Source organism: Magallana gigas, chromosome 7 (assembly GCF_963853765.1).
Source record: "Magallana gigas chromosome 7, xbMagGiga1.1, whole genome shotgun sequence".
Taxonomy (NCBI): Eukaryota; Metazoa; Mollusca; class Bivalvia; order Ostreida; family Ostreidae; genus Magallana; species Magallana gigas.
The window spans coordinates 3,597,224-3,616,149 of record NC_088859.1 but is presented as its reverse complement, the minus strand read 5'-3'; the positions used below and the strand labels follow the sequence as shown (position 1 = coordinate 3,616,149).

At 34.5% G+C, this 18,926-nt stretch overlaps 2 protein-coding genes across 5 annotated transcripts; one reads left to right on the top strand and one right to left on the bottom strand.

Annotated features, from left to right (window-relative positions):
* Positions 1–680: 680 nt before the first annotated feature.
* On the bottom strand, positions 681–13,463 carry LOC105335166 (probable ATP-dependent RNA helicase DDX4). Of its 4 annotated transcripts, none has more exons than XM_066089313.1 (16): positions 9,791–9,943; positions 9,346–9,365; positions 6,196–6,233; positions 5,684–6,094; positions 5,288–5,315; positions 5,161–5,192; positions 4,954–5,013; positions 4,783–4,860; positions 4,539–4,622; positions 4,001–4,302; positions 3,425–3,709; positions 2,967–3,276; positions 2,774–2,873; positions 2,171–2,441; positions 1,865–1,984; positions 681–1,580 (listed from the first exon to the last, which is right to left on the bottom strand). In XM_066089313.1, exons 1-16 carry the CDS (start codon positions 9,824–9,826, stop codon positions 1,473–1,475), a joined length of 2,283 nt encoding a protein of 760 aa, XP_065945385.1. In that variant the 5' UTR covers positions 9,827–9,943; the 3' UTR covers positions 681–1,472.
* A 750-nt stretch (positions 13,464–14,213) lies between these two features.
* On the top strand, positions 14,214–16,662 carry LOC136270149 (uncharacterized). The gene has a single exon (XM_066066816.1). It carries the CDS (start codon positions 15,260–15,262, stop codon positions 16,577–16,579), a length of 1,320 nt encoding a protein of 439 aa, XP_065922888.1. The 5' UTR covers positions 14,214–15,259; the 3' UTR covers positions 16,580–16,662.
* Positions 16,663–18,926: the final 2,264 nt, after the last annotated feature.

Sequence of the window (18,926 nt, the reverse complement as noted above, 5' to 3'; positions counted from 1 at the left end):
TGTTGCTCCAAGTGATATCCAACACCTTGTATGCCCCTGTTCTTTCTCCTTCACAATCGAGCTCACCTCAACAGCTGCTCAAGAGTAGTTTAATTAACCTTTGTCATTATGACCTCAAAATGAATACCATGTAGGGGTTATCTCCTCTTTAGCATGGGATACCTCATGCCCGTTTAGCTACATCACAATATATCCCGTCAATGAACTGCACAATGTCAAGGATAGTTATGAAAAAATCAGATTTTGTTTTTATTTACCGCAACACAAAGTATGTAACATATTCATCCATACAACTATTTAAAAAACTTCGAACATCTTTAGCCTGACTACACTCCAGTCTGATTTATTATTATCAGTTATCTGCAGTGTCAATACTGCAATTGTTCTTTCTTCATGCTGAATCCATCCCAACAAAATTCTGCATAGCTTTCACTTCTAACCTCAGCATTTCCTTAATTTAACTGTCAGTTTACTTCAAATTCAATAGTATCAGAGTTGTAGCACTTCCATTGTTGCAGATTTGCTCAACATTTCTAATGAGCCCAAATTTTTTGATAGTGACTTGTCAAGTGTTAGTATTGTAGTACATGTATTACGCCTTGAAAAAAAAGATGACCTTCAAAAAATACTATAAAGTTCTATATAGAAAATATCCCTTCAAAATCAAAGAAAAAACAAGATTTTTGTGCAAAATACAATGGTTTAATAAAAACAATTTCAACAAAAAATTGTAAAATAACAAAATTATGAGAAACAAATCAGCTGAAATATCACAGCGGTGGTGGACTAGTGCGATGGTGTGATGATTGGCTAAGATGATACCCTGAGATCACATGATCATGACGAGATTCAAATACGACAAAAAATCTGAAAGACTTGGGTATATATTGCACTCGGTCTGACTTGTGGACTAGATTTCTGAAGGTAGGAGTTTCACTCCTGCCCATTGCTTAGTCACTGACAAACCCATGCTGCCAAAGACTGTCACACACCTCCTCGACCACGGCGACCCAAAGTCAACGAGCTGTAGGGGTCAATCCGCCGAACATTACTTCTACTTTGTTTCTCAAATCAAAGTCTGAATTTCCAAGAGTTATTAGTTTCATTCCTCCTTCATCAATTGTATGTTTGGAATGTTAATCAAATGTGAAAATAAAAATTGATTGAGGAAAACTGGTAAAAAGGTATATCCAGGTAGCAGAAAGCCAGGTGATCACATCCCAACTTCAGGTCTGGATTTTTAACTTTTTGCGAATCAATTTTGTTTTAGGCTTCTGTAAGACAAGCTTAACATGATGTCTACTATCTAAATGTAACGTATTTACAAGTAAAAAACATAACTAAGAGCACTACTGTTCTGTAGCACCATGCATCAAGCCTCCTTGGCTCATGCCTTAGAGATCCTCACAACCTCGGCCGCAACCAATGTCTTTGAAGGAAAGCAGAGTTCCTATTGAAGTTACTGTAAAAGCTTAATCCCAGTTTTCTTCGTCTTCTTCCTGTGCACCACCTGATCCCACCATAACGGATCCACCAGCACCAAGAGGGTAGCCACCCTCACCCTTGTGGGTCTCTCTCGTCTGCAAAATAGAAAATTCAAAGATGCACAACATAATATGTACAATTACTTTGAGATCCATTTAAATACACAGTTAACATCAAACCATACAAATTTAATGAGATCTATACAAGGAAAGTAAAACATGTTGAAGTGGTTTGTCAGTGTTTCCACATTACAGTACCCTTGTATTATGACACAAGTTGATAAAATCAAGCCTGTTTTTAAAGAGTTAATCCATTGTTTGGCGATGTATACTAGCATGGTAATAAAACACTTTATATCAGAACAAAATGAAACCCATACCCGTGGTTGGTTTTTTCGGATGTCTCGTCCTCCGAACTTGGCGCCGACATCGGCATACCCAGCTCCTGGCATACTTGACTTGGAATACTCCTCCAGCCAGGAAGGAACTTCCTGCATCGCCTGAGGAATGAAAACCAACAATATAGTAGCACCCACATTCTTCACCTTTCACATCACCCGATGAACAAACATTACAGTAAACAAAGTAGCCATTATCATCTGTACCTCAATAGCAATGTTGCAGAATAAAGCTTCTTACTCTGCAACAAGCTTCTTACTATCAGATATTTTGATGCAAAGACTTACATCCGAGAGGATCCTAACCAGAGGTTTAGCCAGAGCACCATCAGTGTCATTAGAGTAGAAACTGATGGCCTTGCCAAGATTTCCACAGCGCCCCGTTCTCCCAATTCTGTGGACATATTCATCAATGGACTGGGGGAGATCGTAGTTGATGACATGTTTGACTAGAGGGATGTCTAATCCCCGAGCTGCCACCGATGTAGCAATTAAAACTGGAGCTTTCCCAAGCTTGAAATCGCGCAGAGCTTCTTCCCTTTCAGCTTGGAGTCGATCTCTGTGAATTAAAGACATTTAAATAAGATCACAATTAGAAATGGTCGAATAGTTACACAATAATTATCAAGTAGAAATATAAACTTAATCATATACATTTGATTGTAAAACAGCATCTTTTTTTTATTTATAGTCAACAGTATGTTATTGGTCAAATCTTGATCAAAATGCAAATACTTTACGGATTTAAGCAAAATGGATGCATTCTAAAATATACACTTATTGCATTTTGGAAATGGAATTATTGATATTTTCAATGAATTCTAGTTGTTCACCTAACATAAGTCTTCTTAAACCAAACATTCGAGTTTAAATTGTGTTCTTTGTACAAACCCATGAATACTGGTGGTTGGAAATCCATTTTGGGACAAATAAGATGCCAAGAAATCTGCATTTCGTTTTTGTTCCACAAAAACCAAAGTTTTCTCTGAACCTTAAACAGGAATAAAATTCAATATTATGTTATAATCCTGTAAACATCAACCATAACATATTTTCTAAATGTAAAACAGCGACATATATTTACCCGTCTCTGTGAGGATGTCACACAATCGTGACCTCTTCTCCTGTCTATCGACTTCATACACTGTCTGGGTCACGTCAGTGCAAGCACCACCCACCCGACCGACAGTCAGGAAAAGGTAGTCGTTCAGGAAATCCCCAGCCATTTTCTGAATCTCCTCGGGGAATGTAGCAGAGAACATGAGAGTCTGTCTCTCTGTTTTAGGAGGAGTTCCCAACTCCTCCACAAGTTTACGGATGTCTGGACCGAAACCCATATCCAACATTCTGTCAGCTTCATCCAAAATTAGGTACTTTAACTTTGAGAGGCTGATCTGAAGTTCAAAAGACGATTAAATCTACATTTTCTTTGCATCATAAACACGTCTCTGGATCACAGATACAGGTACAGAGTAGAAACAAATCAAAATCAAGGAAATCAGAACTCTGATAAATTCACAATGAAATTGTAAAATGGCCCACCTTTCCTTTGCCGATGATATCAATCAACCGTCCTGGGGTACCCACTAAGATGTGAGTTCCCTGTTCAACCTGTCTGAGTTGGTATCCCACCGATGTCCCCCCATACAACACTACAGCTCTCAACATGGTGCCATGGGCAAATTTTCGAGCATCCATAAAGATCTGGACGGCCAACTCTCTGGTAGGAGCCACCACCAGGGCTTGTGGTTCCTGGACCTCAGAGAAACTACTGCCACTGATTCCATTCTTCATCATTCCAGTGAGGACCGGCAGCAAGAAGGCAGCCTGGGCAAGATATCAATAAATCACAATGTGTACAAATCATCTCCCTTCATGTATCATGAAAATCTCCTTTATTTTGTTCAAAAGCAATAACTTCATTTTGACACAAAATACTGCATTTTTATACATATTTGAGGGAATTTGTTAATGTCATTCCATAAAATTAAATGTACATAAATACAATGCACAACAACATTCTTTCTTGATTGGACATTGCACACAAAATTAATTATCACTTTAAAAATAAAAATAAAATTTAATTCAAACCAGTAAGCTTAAGACAAGGTTCTGTACCGTTTTTCCGGAGCCTGTTTGAGCACAGGCCATCAGATCTCGGCCTGCCATCACTATCGGTATGGAGTACTTCTGGACCGGAGTGGGCTTCTCGTACTGGGCTTTACGCACGTTTTCCAGGAACTTTTCATACAACCCAGCTTCATCAAAGTTTTTTATTGAAAAGGGTGGATCTCTTCCTGTCACCTCCACGGGAATTTTATCGTAACTGTCAAAGTTTATCCCCTTTTGAATAACTTTGAAGATTTCAGCTTCGTCCTCGGATGGAGCAGGAGGCACATAAGGTGCAGGTCTGTCAGGATCTGAATAGACAACGACACACAAATCAGTATTTTAAACAAACAAGAATAGAAGCATTTTGTTGAACAGCAGTAACATGCCTCTTGGGGGTTAGTCACACAAAATACCAAGGAGGTAGTACAGATTACAAATTCAACTACTTGAACTTTTGGGGTACTTGACAATTAATGAAACATCATTAACAGTTACGAAAGTAGTTTATGTAAAACATTATTTCTTTGGGCATTATCCAGCTTACCCTGTGGGGGAGCATTAGGACAGTCCCTGGCCATGTGTCCTTCCTCCTGACATTTGAAACACTTCCCGCCTCCTCCTCCACCTCCTGAAAATACACCACATAAACTAAAGAACAAGAAACAAAAGAAAATTTACAATGAATCTCATAAATTTTATCTAGTTGTGAATCCTTTAATCTAGACATTTTGAATGGTTATAATTGTCAGCGTGTTATCAAGAGTGGCAAGAAAAACTGGACACATTACCTTCTTTCTTGGGATTGGGACACTCTCTAGCAAAATGTCCTTCTTCCCCACAATTTCTGCATCCCCTGTCACCACCACCTCCACCACCTTTGCGGGGTTCTGGACACTCTCTGGCAAAGTGTCCCTCTTCCCCACAATTTCTGCATCCCTTGTCACCACCACCTCCACCACCTTTGCGGGGTTCTGGACACTCTCTGGCAAAGTGTCCCTCTTCTCCACAATTTCTGCATCCTGTAATCAAAGACAGATTTTAAACTGTAATCTGCATCAAAGACAGATTTCAGTATTCCTTGCTTTGATCAGCCTGTTCTTATTTCCTTGCAATGAATTTGATTATAGATAAGATTCACAGGAATGTCTAGACTGCCTAATGCTCACCTGATCCTCCTCCCCCTCCAAATCCGCCTCCCCTACAAAATTAAAAATCAAGTTTCAAACACTTGCCAATTCATCAAAAGGACAGGAGGAAAATTTTTACTCATTATCTTTCTGATTAACATGATACCTTGGAGGTCTGTCTCCACCGCCAAATCCTGCAAAAAGAGAAAATCCAATAATGCATTACCATCAACCAGCCCCTTCTATCTCATAAAAGCAAGCTATAAGATACTGTATATCCGGTAATTTTCGCAATGATCTAATTTGCGCTTTTTTTTGCATTCTCTTTTAAATCGCAAATAACTGAATAAGCAGAAATTATATCATGTAACATTCCCTATAAAAAACTTTTTAAATCACAAAAAATGACTAACACAAGTTAATAATGTTACAGATCTTCCCCATTTTCGCAAATTTTGTGATACGCACCCCCCCCCCCCCCCCCCCCCCCCCCCCCCCCGAATATACGGTAGTTTAAATTACCACATCTTGGAATATTTATTCCACACTGCTCTATTCTTACCTCCTCCAAATCCAGAAGATTCGCCATCGTTCTTTGATCCAAATCCCCCGCCCCCAAATCCCCCCTCCTTTTTAGCTCCAAATCCTCCACCCGAGGACCCTCCTCCAAATCCTCCACCTGAGGACCCTCCTCCAAACCCCCCTCTACTTCCATTGTTGTTGTTACTGTCCGACTTATTTCCAAACCCCCCGCTGCCTCCTCCAAATCCTCCTCCACTACTACCACCTCCAAATCCTCCTTTGGATCCAAAACCGCCACTGCTGGAGTTATTGTCTGACTTTCCAAATCCATTGGCCATTCCGCCTGGTTTGTTGAGCGACATGTCGGCCATGCCGTTTGATACATCGTCATTTCCATTCACTGTGAAGCCTGCACGGAGTACACCCCGACCAAAACCCCTGCCGGCCCCTCCTGATATAGAAACATTTATTTTACACATTGAATATGGCCTTAAGAAAAAAAAATCTTGATTGAATATGTAATAATACATATGAAGTTCAACTTGATCATACCTGAAGCATCAGATGACGATGATGCTCCTCTTCCAAATCTACAAATATTAAAACAATTTGTCCATAAAATCCATAATGGTTAAATGAACAATGTTAATCAAATAAATTCACCAATCCTATTTGCTATGCATTAAACGTACATCCACTCTAGGTTTTACTTCATTCATGGGAATACAGATTAATACTTTTCCCTTTCTGTATGTGTGGATCACATCCAATATTTATAAACTACATGGTATACACCAGACCTTCAAACCTCCAGACAATTTTTTGTAGCAGAGCAGCATCTCTATTAAATAACTAGAACTGTCCTAATGGGACTAATACCCCCGCTAGGCTAATTTCAAATGGGACAAATAATTGAATTGAATAATAATTAAGGTTTGGAACACATAAAAAAAAAAATTCTAGAATTGTAAAAAAAAAAAAAATAGTTAACAAAGAAAAATCAAAATTGTCAGAATTTCACTGTAAATACATATCTATAACAGTAATACATTTACAAATGTATGTATTTGATGATATATTTTTTTAATTTAATTGATTTAAAGATAAACCAACAAAATGACAAAAACCCCTCCCTTTGCAGTGAATAGAAATACCGGTAGCCAAGCAATGCTCTTCTGTTGATAAAACTTTCAATATCTTTCTTATAAGAGTCTTGACAGATGCAATTAGTTGTTTCAAATATTCCTCACTTTCTCCTATGGCACAATTGAACTCCATATCAGAAAATTGATCCCATAGGACTATGATTTTTTTTGATGAGCTTGTTAAATTTAATAAACTCCCAAAACATTACCATAATTACCATACTATGTAAAAATATGTAAAAAAGAAAATTTAATATTACTAACAATTTTAAATTGCCAAAACACTACAATCATATCAGTAATTTTGAATTTCATTTAAATTAATGCCCAATAGGGTCACTTCATCAAATTACTTGACAAATAAATTTAAACAACCTCTAAAAATAGTTTAACTTCTTTATTAATAATTATATTATTTATTTCCTTATAATGATAGACCTTTTGGTTTACATGAAACAGTTTTAAAATAGCCCCAAAACCATCACCCATTTTACAGATTATCAATTTCCCCTAAACACATGCTCCATCTGAACCATGGCTCAGATAATGGCTCCCTTGGGACAAATGAATTCAGCCACACTTGTCTTTGATGTTCTCATTAGCTCCTAAGAATTTATCATTGACAAACAAAAACTTTGCATTGTCAGTTGATAGAATACTTAAAAAAAATAATTTTTTTTTATTAATTAAGACATAAAGACAAAAAACTCCATCTGGATGTATTTATATAAATATATTTTAGAGTGTTTTCTATTAATTAATTAATAAAATCTGTAAGGATTACCTCCCTTACTTTTCAACATTAGTGTACAATATATAGAATAAGGAAAATGAAAAATGTCATAAAATCATTAAATCTTGTCTGATCTTAAAAAAAATTGCAGGTGCACATCTTCAGATGGTGTTCAACATATGTACAAATTTTCAAACTGTTCCATGCAGTAATAAAAAATTCTATAGGGGGGACAAAGTTGCGTCTACAGACAGACGGACAGACGGACGGACAGACAGACAGACAGACGGACAGACGGACAGGGTGAAACCAATATACCCCCCTAAACTTCGTTTGCGGGGGTATAATAAGCGTTTACATAAAATGCTGTTGCATACCCCAATTTGAATTTATTTAAAGCAATATGAACTGCATTTTTTATGTTGATTTTGTTCTTTTCTACTAAAAGGACAAAAATATCATGGTTTGTAAATTTCTGTTGGCCATATTTTTGTGGAAAAAAACCCGTTAAGAAGCCTTATTTGGGGCAAAATTGAATTATTGTCGTCCTGTACAAAAATTGATTTGCTACATATTCCTTAGAAGAAAAATATTTCCTTTGAATAAAATTAAGGTAGTCCTATACTCGGCACTAAATGGGCTCAATCATTAAAAGCTTAGCTTTAAATGATAGATATACATTCTAGGAATACATATACAAAAGAAAATATGCATGTTTACATGCTAGTTTGTTTGTTATCACCTCTCAAACAGGTGTACCCCCTTGCGAAAATTATTGACAATTATGAAATTTGCCAGACGTCCGTTTTTCCTAAAAATAATTACCAATTTTGGGAAAATTAGAACTGAACATACAAAATAGAGTATAAATATTTATTTAAGCCATATCTCATCAATAATTTTGCGCAAATGTTTGTAAGTAAGTACGCTTTATGGACCTGATGCATCAAAATAGAATACAAAAAATGCAATGCTAGTATCGCGTTTGGTATTTTTTAAAACTCTTTTATGGACTCAAACTTAAATTCATGGTGTTTATTTTATAGATTGACATCTTAGAAAAAAGATTTGGTAAAATGAATTATATGTTGACGGATTAATTTTCACGCTATAAGCTCTAAACCAAGTAGACCCTGACGAAAAAATCCGTAAAAATCACATTTTGCTAGTTTTCTGCCTAGATCCGTCAACAATGTTTGATATCATTTAAACATTAATTAATTGACGATTGAATAAATCCGAAATAGCTTTTTTCTCTAAATTTAAACCGGTTTTGGTAAAAGAAAAAGAAAATTTCGGGGGGGGGGGGGGGGGGGATCAAAACAAAAAAGATATAAGCATACTTGAGATCCTGGTTAATCAGACACTTCGTTTTTCATTTTACTTTAACAGAATCGAGTTTCTCAACATTAATCATTTCTATCTCTCATAGAATACATATATTACCGTTCTAATTGCTTATTATTGCCATTGTTTAGAACAGCAATGTAGAGCAAAATCAATACCGGGTATCAAAAACGCTTTGTAAAAGTCGAACCAATATTGTAAAATCCGTATTATGACGTAGTGCAATACTCGGACTACTTTAATGATGTTTTCAAACCTTATTTATCATAAAAGTTTAAGTTATATGCAGACTTATCATACTAACAGGTTAAAGCAGCAAAATAAATTTCAAGAAAATACCGCTCATATTGCTTTAAGTTGGAAAAGGTGTATACTTTGTACCATCTTTGTTAACAACATAATGTGTCATTGTTCTAACAGCATTTCAATGTATAAGAAACTTTTCTTCCATGCTTAGGAACAATTCAAGGTACTTACCCACCGCGACCAAATCCATTCTGCAAAATAAAAGGAAAACTTAATCATTTGGTTAATTTGAGATGATCACCTTACTGATTATGACAATATTACCTAAGGTTTTCTTTGACTTCTTTTGTCTTATAAATTGTAAATAATTAAATTAGTGTCACTCAACCCATATCCCAAAAACCATTGCCTTTTTCATTTTGAACAGCTTAATTCTCAAAATTATGGCAAAATATAAGACCATTCACCAAATTTCAAGTGAATAACATATAAGCAAACATATTTCATTGCTTTAGGATGGCTATTTACCAACAGGACATCTTAAAATACCACAAAAAAAAATCAAGCAATAAAATTTCTGGGTTTTTTTTTGTTACGCAGTGTATTGTTGATCGTCCTAGTTCCTGTTTTAGCCTGACAACTTGGCTCAAAATATACAGGCTAATAATGCCATTACCTTATTCCCAAGAATACCTCTTCCTCTCCCTGTCATCTGGGCACAATAAAATTTCTCAAGTAAACAAGAAATTGAGATAAAAGAGTGCTTTTTCTTTCGTAGAAACACACTACTTTCAAAACAATATTACGGTAGCAAGACTTTTAGGCCCCAAGATGTTTAGGCCCTTCATTGATAAGACGCTTAGGCCCCAACATGTTTAGGCCCCAAGATGTTTAGGCACCAGCCTACATTTTTCCAAGTTAATTATAATTTACATTTTATTATTTAAAACTTCATTTACTTTAAAAATTATAAAGAAGTATAATCTGCATCTTATGCATAATTTATTATTTTTTAAATATCATTATTTTGTCACATAATATTGTTTTTTATATTTAATTTTCTAATTAGAGATCAAAGAAACGGTTCAAGTTCAAGTTCAGTTTATTCGCTCAGACCAAATAATTTGGTACAAGAGGAACATATATATAATACATACAAATACAAATCGTCAGAGGTACAGACAAACAGGTACATTTTCATACAGGGAAAAAATATAAATAAAAAAGAACAGACTATAGAATCACTACTTATGTTAGATTTTAGTATAAAGGATCATGATAGGAAAACAACTAAGAGGAGCAGACAGCATCAAAAATTTTTGAAATAAATACACATAATTTTCTTAGCGATTTACAATTGCAATTAGTCATGAGTTCAGAAAACTTAAAAAAATTTGGTCTTTTCCAATATTTTGTGTTAATGTATTTTTTCCTTATTTCTTCTAGTGCCGAACATTCTAAAATATAATGAAATTCATCACCAATGAGACCTTTATTACACAAAAGACATAACCTCTCATTCAAAGGAATGTTATACCATCTGCCTGTCTCTACAGGAAAGCGATGGTTTGATGTACGAAATTTAATGAATTTTTTTCTTAGTTTTACAGGTAAAATATCAAGATACTTCTCAAAGCCAAAATATGGTTTTAAAATTTTATACACTTGACCTCTGGAAGAATAATTTATATCATTTGACCATATTTGCATAAATTGGTCTTTTAATCTTTGGTTTACAGTAGCAGATAACCATTCTATATTGACAAAATAATGGTTCTGCCAGACATATTGTAGCCCGCACATGTTCAAAATTCTTTGAATACAATCAATCCATGGGCTTTTACAATCGCTATTAAAATGTTGTGAAAATAAATATCTGTACACTGTATATACAATTTTGTTCTCAGGGCTTATTAGCATTTTCCCCCAAAATGTAATTATTCTTGTATAAACATTAATATACAACAGGTAGCGCCCTGTTTCTCCATATATCATAAAATTCGGTGTTGTGCTTCTTAAATTAAGAACTGTTTTCAAAAATTTCAGATGTACACGTTCAATAATATCTAGATTTTCAAAGCCCCTAATTTCGCAGCCGTACAATAAAACTGGTAAAACAACCTTATCAAACAAATCAAATTGACAATTTACTGGTAAACCGGTAAAGACTTTCATTTACTTTGTGTATGACATGAATTAAATTGTTAAAACAACACCCCCACCGTATCCTTCTCCCTCTCTAGATAGGTGCTAATTAGGAGAAGATAATGAAGAGATCCTCTAGAAATACAATGAGGGTTTCACACCTCACTTTGGAAGTAAACCATGAAGAGACGGCCGGGTCTCCAAAAGAAGAACAGGCCAAATACAAGTTAAGCTTCATTGGCAGAAAAATAACATAATTTTGGGAGATATCCTTTAATTGTACAAATATGATCACAGAAATAATATTTCACTTGTATTTGGGTAATAAGTAGGTGAATTCTTTTAGGCTATACATGTATAAGGGTTCCTAAAAATATTATGTATAAATCAGTTGCCATAAATAAGCTTACTGAACAATTTTATGACATTCAAGTGTTGTATAATTCCAATAATAGAAAAAATACAATAATTTGTTTTCTTTTCTTGAAATATCAATAATGAAATACTTCCCCTTATATACATGTAACATTTGTTCGTTTCTTTGTGATGATAGTATGATTTGATCACGGTATTAACTGATTTAAAGCACGGACACATGTTTTTCGTGATTAAAGTTATGCAAGAACTTGTATATAAAGTAAACAACGCCATGTTTGCGTAACGATTGTTAGTTTACTACAAATTAAAGTAAATTGCATTTATTGGCTCCAAAGTGCTTAAAAGCCATGTTCTTTCAACTATCAGTTATTATTATAAACAACAGGTGCCTAAACATCTTGGGGCCTAACCATGTTGGGGCCTAAATGTCTGCAAATCAATATTACTACCTCCTTCACTGAAGAGTTCTTATATATTGTTTACAAACACTCATCCCCATATTGTTAATGATGATGCTGGGATCATTATAGGAATATTCTGATTCAATTTTAATCGTAAAATCAAATATCTAGATTTTTTCCCCATTATGCATTTTTAAAATCAATTTTAAAATGCATGCTTTTGGTTAAATCTAAATGCTGTTTTTAAACAAATCCTAGACTTGGTTGAAAAATGAGGGATGGAGGTATCAATTACATGTTAGGTAATAGTTTGTTATAATTTTATATAATATAAATTTTTAAAGATAATTTTCATGTTTTCAGTAATTAACCTTTATGACAATGCACTTATTCTGACATTTTTTTTTATTATATAGACATCAATTTGCTACATGCATGACCAATTACCTATAATGAATACAATTAGCATTGAGTCAATCGTGACCACTTGCAACGTTTCGTTAGTTCATCATCATTTTGAAGCCAAGCAACATAACGTGCAAGTACCCATTATTGCCGAAAAATATACAAGTTTTCTCCATTACTTTCTTCATGTAAGCTGTCATGTAAAAATTTTTATAGGCAGATCTCTGCACTGTTCATGTATTTAATTTGAGGGATAATTTTTATTTCATTCTCATCAACATCGACTTGCTTCTGGCTAAAATTAAACCCTGTCCATGACCTTCCATTTACAGAGAGTTCAGGTACCCATTTTAGCTTCTCACATCTTTTCAAGCTCGACACCAACGGTAGACTGGCGGCCCGAGTCCACCAAAAGTTGGGAAGGTCCACAAAAACAACTAATAGATAGCGGAAATCTTGCTGTGAACAATCGGCAATAATGGTACTTGGCAATTATGGGTACTCGCACGTCATACTTACCTGTCTGCAGTCTTCAACGTTATTGCAGACATAAAAAAAAAATTAACAACCCCTACAAACATTAATTACTGCAAACTTCAAATCTGTATAATTCTGCTCAAAGCGTTATTTATTTATTTTTTATACAAATAATCCTGCACCAGAGGCATTATCGCAACTTTTCTTGGGTTAAAATGCAGTTTTTAAGACGCATATTTATTATATTCCCCAGGCCAAATTTGCATTTTTTTTCGATGCAGCTGCAGATGCTGACAAATTTTTAACTATTGCTCAATCTACGACCAAAATTAATTAATAAAAGCAAGAAAATGTTTATGCAAAAATAATCTGCGAAAAACAATGCATATTTTATCTTTATCGTAATGCAAATAACGTAAACGAAGTTGCAAATTTTCAAAGTTCCACTTACCACAACCTCCATCATCGGCTGCCTAAGTACATGTGCTCCTTCAGCTTTCCCGCGGTTATTGTCACGTGGGGCTTTTGCCTTTTAAAAAGGTTAACTCGTACCCGCGCTATTTCATGTAACTGGAGTTACGAAAAGAGGAACAGGGGATACTTCAAAATAGTATCATTTTGTTTGGAAGCACTGGCGGATTTAAGGGGGGGGGGGCGTGGAGGGTGCACGCCCCCCCCCTAAAATTTTCAAAGTATACTGTAGATGATTTGATAAATTTTACATAGAAAAGTTAGCATTTTGTGTTTTACTTCATTTATAATTATGCCTGACTCAGTGTTACACCTCATTGATACACCAGCTGTGCTATGCTGACTGTAATATTCTGCTGCTCTATAAACATCTATAAACATCTGATCCTAATGCATGTTGACAGGTTCTGATAACAAACCAATTAAACTGTGTTTAAAAGAAGCAGTGTTGGTCACTTCATTATGGTGGTTGCATCAAATTCCCCAGGGCCCTGAACTTGGGGCTTCGACCAAGAATCAACTGGAAATCCCAGCAGTTTTGTTTAAGTGTAGACTGCGCTGTCATTTCCCTATTGCGATGCAAGCAAATATTTTTGAATATTTAAAAGCTGGTCGAAGGTAAATATATAATTGCATTTAACGAGGCCGAGTACAGAACGAGTACGCACGCTTTCGCGCAGCGTTTCATTTGGATTGTGACGTCATCTTTTTGCTTGGTTGACGCCATGGCGTGATAGTTTCAACTGCAGATATTCAGCGAAGTTCGTTGAAAATTATGGTGGCATATCTCTGCCCCTTGTGTGCAAGTTTTTTTTCTATCAAATATGTCGACATGCAAGATAGATATGTTGACATGCAAGATAGTTATGTCAACATGCAACATAGCTATGTTGACATGCAAGAAAATTACAATCAAATAAAAATTATAAAAAATTTCAAAAAATCTTAAATATTGCCCACATGTGACATCCAAGATGCTAGATGCTACTTATTTATGTCGACATGCAACTTATTTATGTTGACATGCAAGATAAATATGTTGACATGCAACTTATTTATGTCAACATGCAACTTTGTTATGTTCACATGCTACTTATTTATGTTGACATGCAACTTAGTTATGATGACATGCGAGATAAATATGTTGACATGCAACTTAGTTATGTTGACATGCTACTTATTTATGTCGACATGCAACTTAATTATGTTAACATGCGACCTCCGTATGTCGACATGCAACTTATTTATGTCGACATGCAACTTAGTTATGTTAACATGCAAGATAAATATGTTAACATGCAAGATAAATATGTCGACATGCAAGATAAATATGTTGACATGCAACATACTTATGTCAACATGCAACTTAGTTATGTTGACATGCAACTTATTTATGTTGACATGCAACTTATTTATGTCAATATGCAACTTTTTCATTCTTGCATGCTGCTCGTTTGAAAGAGGGTATAGTTTAATCAAATCTGTGGTTGCAGTGATAGAGAAACTAACATTTTGGGACGTCATCGATCGTGTCTCTCCCACAACCGACAAGGTAAAACTCTTGTTTTAGATCTAATATAAAACTGATATTTGATGTAATGAAGATCTTTTGATTGAGCAATCTGGTCTTTTTTTAATCCTACCTGATTATTATTCTTGGTGTTAATTTCTCTTTTGGTCAGTGTCTAATTCTTAAATGATATGAGTACTTCTTGTAGCCATTATATATATATAATATAACAGCGCTTTTAGTACTTCACTACCTTACATGTTAATTTTATTTAAATTGAAAATTTTTGATATAATAATAAAACGCTTGCAAGCCAAATCGTGGTATACTAGTATTTATAGAATTACTTAATAGTTTGATGTACATTTACACATGTAGAAACCAAAACAAAAAATTCACTGGGTATAAAGTGTGTGTTTTATTTTACTTTTTTCAGCAAAAAAATAAAGATACAATGGGTGAAAATATCTATACACCTGCTATGGCTCAACGTTTGGTTGTGGACGGACTACCCCTCAGTAGAAATGAAATGATTGCTGTTTATTACCACTCTGGTTATACTATTCAGGAAATCATTGGATTTCTTGCGAGCAGACATAACACTGCTTTAAGTGCGAGACAAATTCATCGAGTTTTAAGGGAAATGAATCTAACGAGACGAAATAACCAGCCACGTTTGGAGGACATTGTAACGGCTATTTTACATGAACTTTCAGGCTCGGGCGGTGACATTGGCTATAGAGGAATGAGGAGACGTCTGCTAGTCGACCATGACCTCAATGTGTCTTGTGAATTGGTGCGCCTTGCATTAACTGTTTTGGACGCAGAAGGTGTAATAAGACGTAGACAACGTCGTCTTCAGCGTAGAAGGTACATTAACGAAGGGCCCAATTTTTGTGTTCATCTAGATGGCTGGGACAAATTGAAACCATTTGGAATTTCCATTCATGGTTGTGTAGATGGCTTTTCAAGACGTATTCTCTGGCTTAGAGCTTGCAATTCTAACAAAAACCCTGAATATATATCCAGATTTTATATAGACTATATCAAAGAAATAAACGGGGTTCCTGTGGTCGTATACGCGGACAGAGGTACTGAGAACTGCATAGTTCGAGATTTGCAATACGCTTTGCGATGGAATCACCAGGATCCTCTGCAAGGACTATCAAGTTTTAGGTATGGATCGTCATATAGAAATACAAGAATAGAGCGATTTTGGCGGTGTTTACGGGAAATGTGTGGCAATTTTTGGATAAATTACTTTAAGGATATGGATAATCTGGGTGTTTTTGACACATCCGATGTAGTTCACCTAGAGTGTGCTAGGTATTGTTTCTTACCAATTATCAACAGGGAATTGTACAGAGTTATACAGCATTGGAATGAACACACAATTAGAAGAAACCGCAATGCAGATTGTCCGTCTGGAAAACCAGATGTTATGTATTTTCAGCCCGAAATTTACCAAACAAGAGATTATAAAATGCCTATACCTGGTAATCTGAATGGCATAGAACAAGAATATTGTGCCTACCCTCCTGCAAATGGTGTTTCGATGGAATTTGAAGTTATTGGTACTCAAATAAGAATTGAAAACGGTTTGAATTACCCACCAAACACAGTAGAAGAAGCAACAGAACTCTTTATCCGTATAACAAACTATGTAGATCGCTTATAAATTACATGTATATACATAGATTTGACTCATGTGGTTATAAGGAGGTATCTTTTTCGTATGTTATAAATATTGTTTGATAAAGGAATTAGAAATTGTATCTTTGTGAAGATTTTTTATTTAATTGCAAATTCGAAGTACTAGTAAAGTAGGACAAACTTGTAATTTAAGGTTAAAAATTTTTAAAAAAAAGTTCCTTTTTAAATGAACATGTCATAGATAATGCATTGTTAATAATAAAATCTCTAGATCTATTCTCCCTCATTCAGAGCATACCTACTTGACATTAAAAAGGACATAGTTAGATTTTGGTCACACTTTATATTACCATTTTTATTGTTCAAAATATTAAATTAATTTACTGCGCTTTGCCTTTATATCTTGAAATTGTTCAAGAAGAACATCACTGAATTCATGAATGCTATGTTATATATAATTGAGATGGTGACCATCTCAAAGGGCCCCGCTCAAATATGGACAAATAATAGAATAAAAAGTATTTCACAGCATTTTGCTTCGACATTGACCTGTAACTTAAAAATTGTCCTGTTTTTATTATTCCAGTCTCATTACCCTTACCTTAAGCATTTATTTTTGGTTCTGAATAAGATTAAGCAAATAGAAAATATTATTCAAGGTCAGAGTACATCCTTTAATCACAAAAACTATGTGGGTGAAATATGAGCCAGACTGGACGAAAAGAAGAAAAGATGTGCTTCGGACAAAGATTTTTCATTTGTTTACAATTCTGCTATAACCTTGATCTTAGAACATAGTTTAAGGTCACTGTATACCCTTAAATGAGACCTCGGATGGACAGATGGACGGACGGACACACCAATTACGATAGACCGCCCGCAGAGAGAGGCCCTAAAATGTTTCATAGTCTACAGTCACGTTTCTCAATCGCCATGACATTTCATCTAAGGAAATGCATATATACCTTGTTGTCCACCTAACATTAGAGAAAATTATTTAAACTGCAACATCAGATTTAATGAATTTTCGGTCATAAACATCAACTTTACCAATGTAAAAAGACCCAAGATACGTGCCTCATTGCACATTGTCTTGGGTAGTAACAAATCTGCAGGCACGCACAATTGTTCAAAGTTATGTATCACACAATTTCTTTTGCATTCAAATTTAATCATTTGATTCAAAATTTTACCATTTTTAAAATCGGTCATATTTCAAAAAAGTATTTATCCAAAATGAAATCACAAATTGATCATATTGCCTGTGAATTTTTTTGCCATTCCTGGGTCTTCTGGCACTTGCATCGATTTGTGATTTCACTTTGGTTATTTACTTTTTAAAAATTACACGCACACTACTGCTTCAGTGCGATAATAATCCGATAATTTAAAGTCAATATCATAATTTTAGGAGTGTAAATGAAGGCATATCAATGCACGGAACAGATCTATGCATAATTCATTGAATGAAATTTTTTTTTACAGATTTGGAAGCACAACTCATTAAAAAAAATCAAACATGGGTTATTAAGATTTATTTAAAAAAAAATTAAATGTTGCTTAACTATGATAAATTACAAGACTAACTGAAATAAAATACAAAAAAATGTGTTTGTTTTTTTACATTAATTTGCTAATTGGACTACTACAACCAAATAAAAAAAAATGGCAATATGGGGAAAAAATTAAAATTAATGACAATAAATCATACCAGATCACTTAGATATATCTTCAAGTGTCTTGATAAAAAAAATCAACTATTTATTTATGTTGAGGTAAACAAGCAAAAAAATTAATAATAATTGAAAATCATAAAAAATAGCTTAATTGTTTAAGCTATATGAGTCATTATAAACTGTTACTGGTTGCAGTCACTTGACTATAAACAATAATCATGAGTCCTTAACTTAACCTGTATATCAAAACTGTCTTCATAATTCATATAATGATCCATAGACATGCACTGTACCAGTATGAAATTTGCATACAGGTTAAAGGAAAGCTGATGAATTCCATGGCAACCAAGAGCATAAGGGGAGGGGGTTGCTAAAATTGGTGCTAGATTTATTAACAATAGAAGCTAAAAAAATTAGGTTTAGAAAAAACTTTTCAAATAATCCTTGAAACAATTCTTTTCTTTTTAAAATTATCAACTTTACATATTAAAAGCATGAACAGTATGTGCCAGTTTGGTAAAAATTTGACAAAATATGCATTAAAATTTCAACATCCTTTGTTTCTACATTTATGTGAATTGAAAAGCAATCCATAGCAAAGCTAGCACATGATGGAATCTTTTATTCACCAAAACACTATGCAATATGAAAAAAATGCATAAATGCATAAAGATGTTATAAAGAGGCTCTCCTTTT

Excerpts from the sequence above, each read along its gene's own strand:
- LOC136270149 (XM_066066816.1), top strand. The coding sequence starts at position 15,260 with ATGTACATTTACACATGTAGAAACCAAAACAAAAAATTCACTGGGTAT.
- LOC105335166 (XM_011438944.4), bottom strand. The coding sequence starts at position 9,826 with ATGACAGGGAGAGGAAGAGGTATTCTTGGGAATAAG. Across the intron at positions 5,316-5,683 it reads ATCTTCTGGATTTGGAGGAG|GATTTGGCGGTGGAGACAGA; the intron begins GTAAGAATAGAG and ends CTCTTTTTGCAG. Across the intron at positions 3,710-4,000 it reads AAACAGGCTCCGGAAAAACG|GCTGCCTTCTTGCTGCCGGT; the intron begins GTACAGAACCTT and ends TATCTTGCCCAG.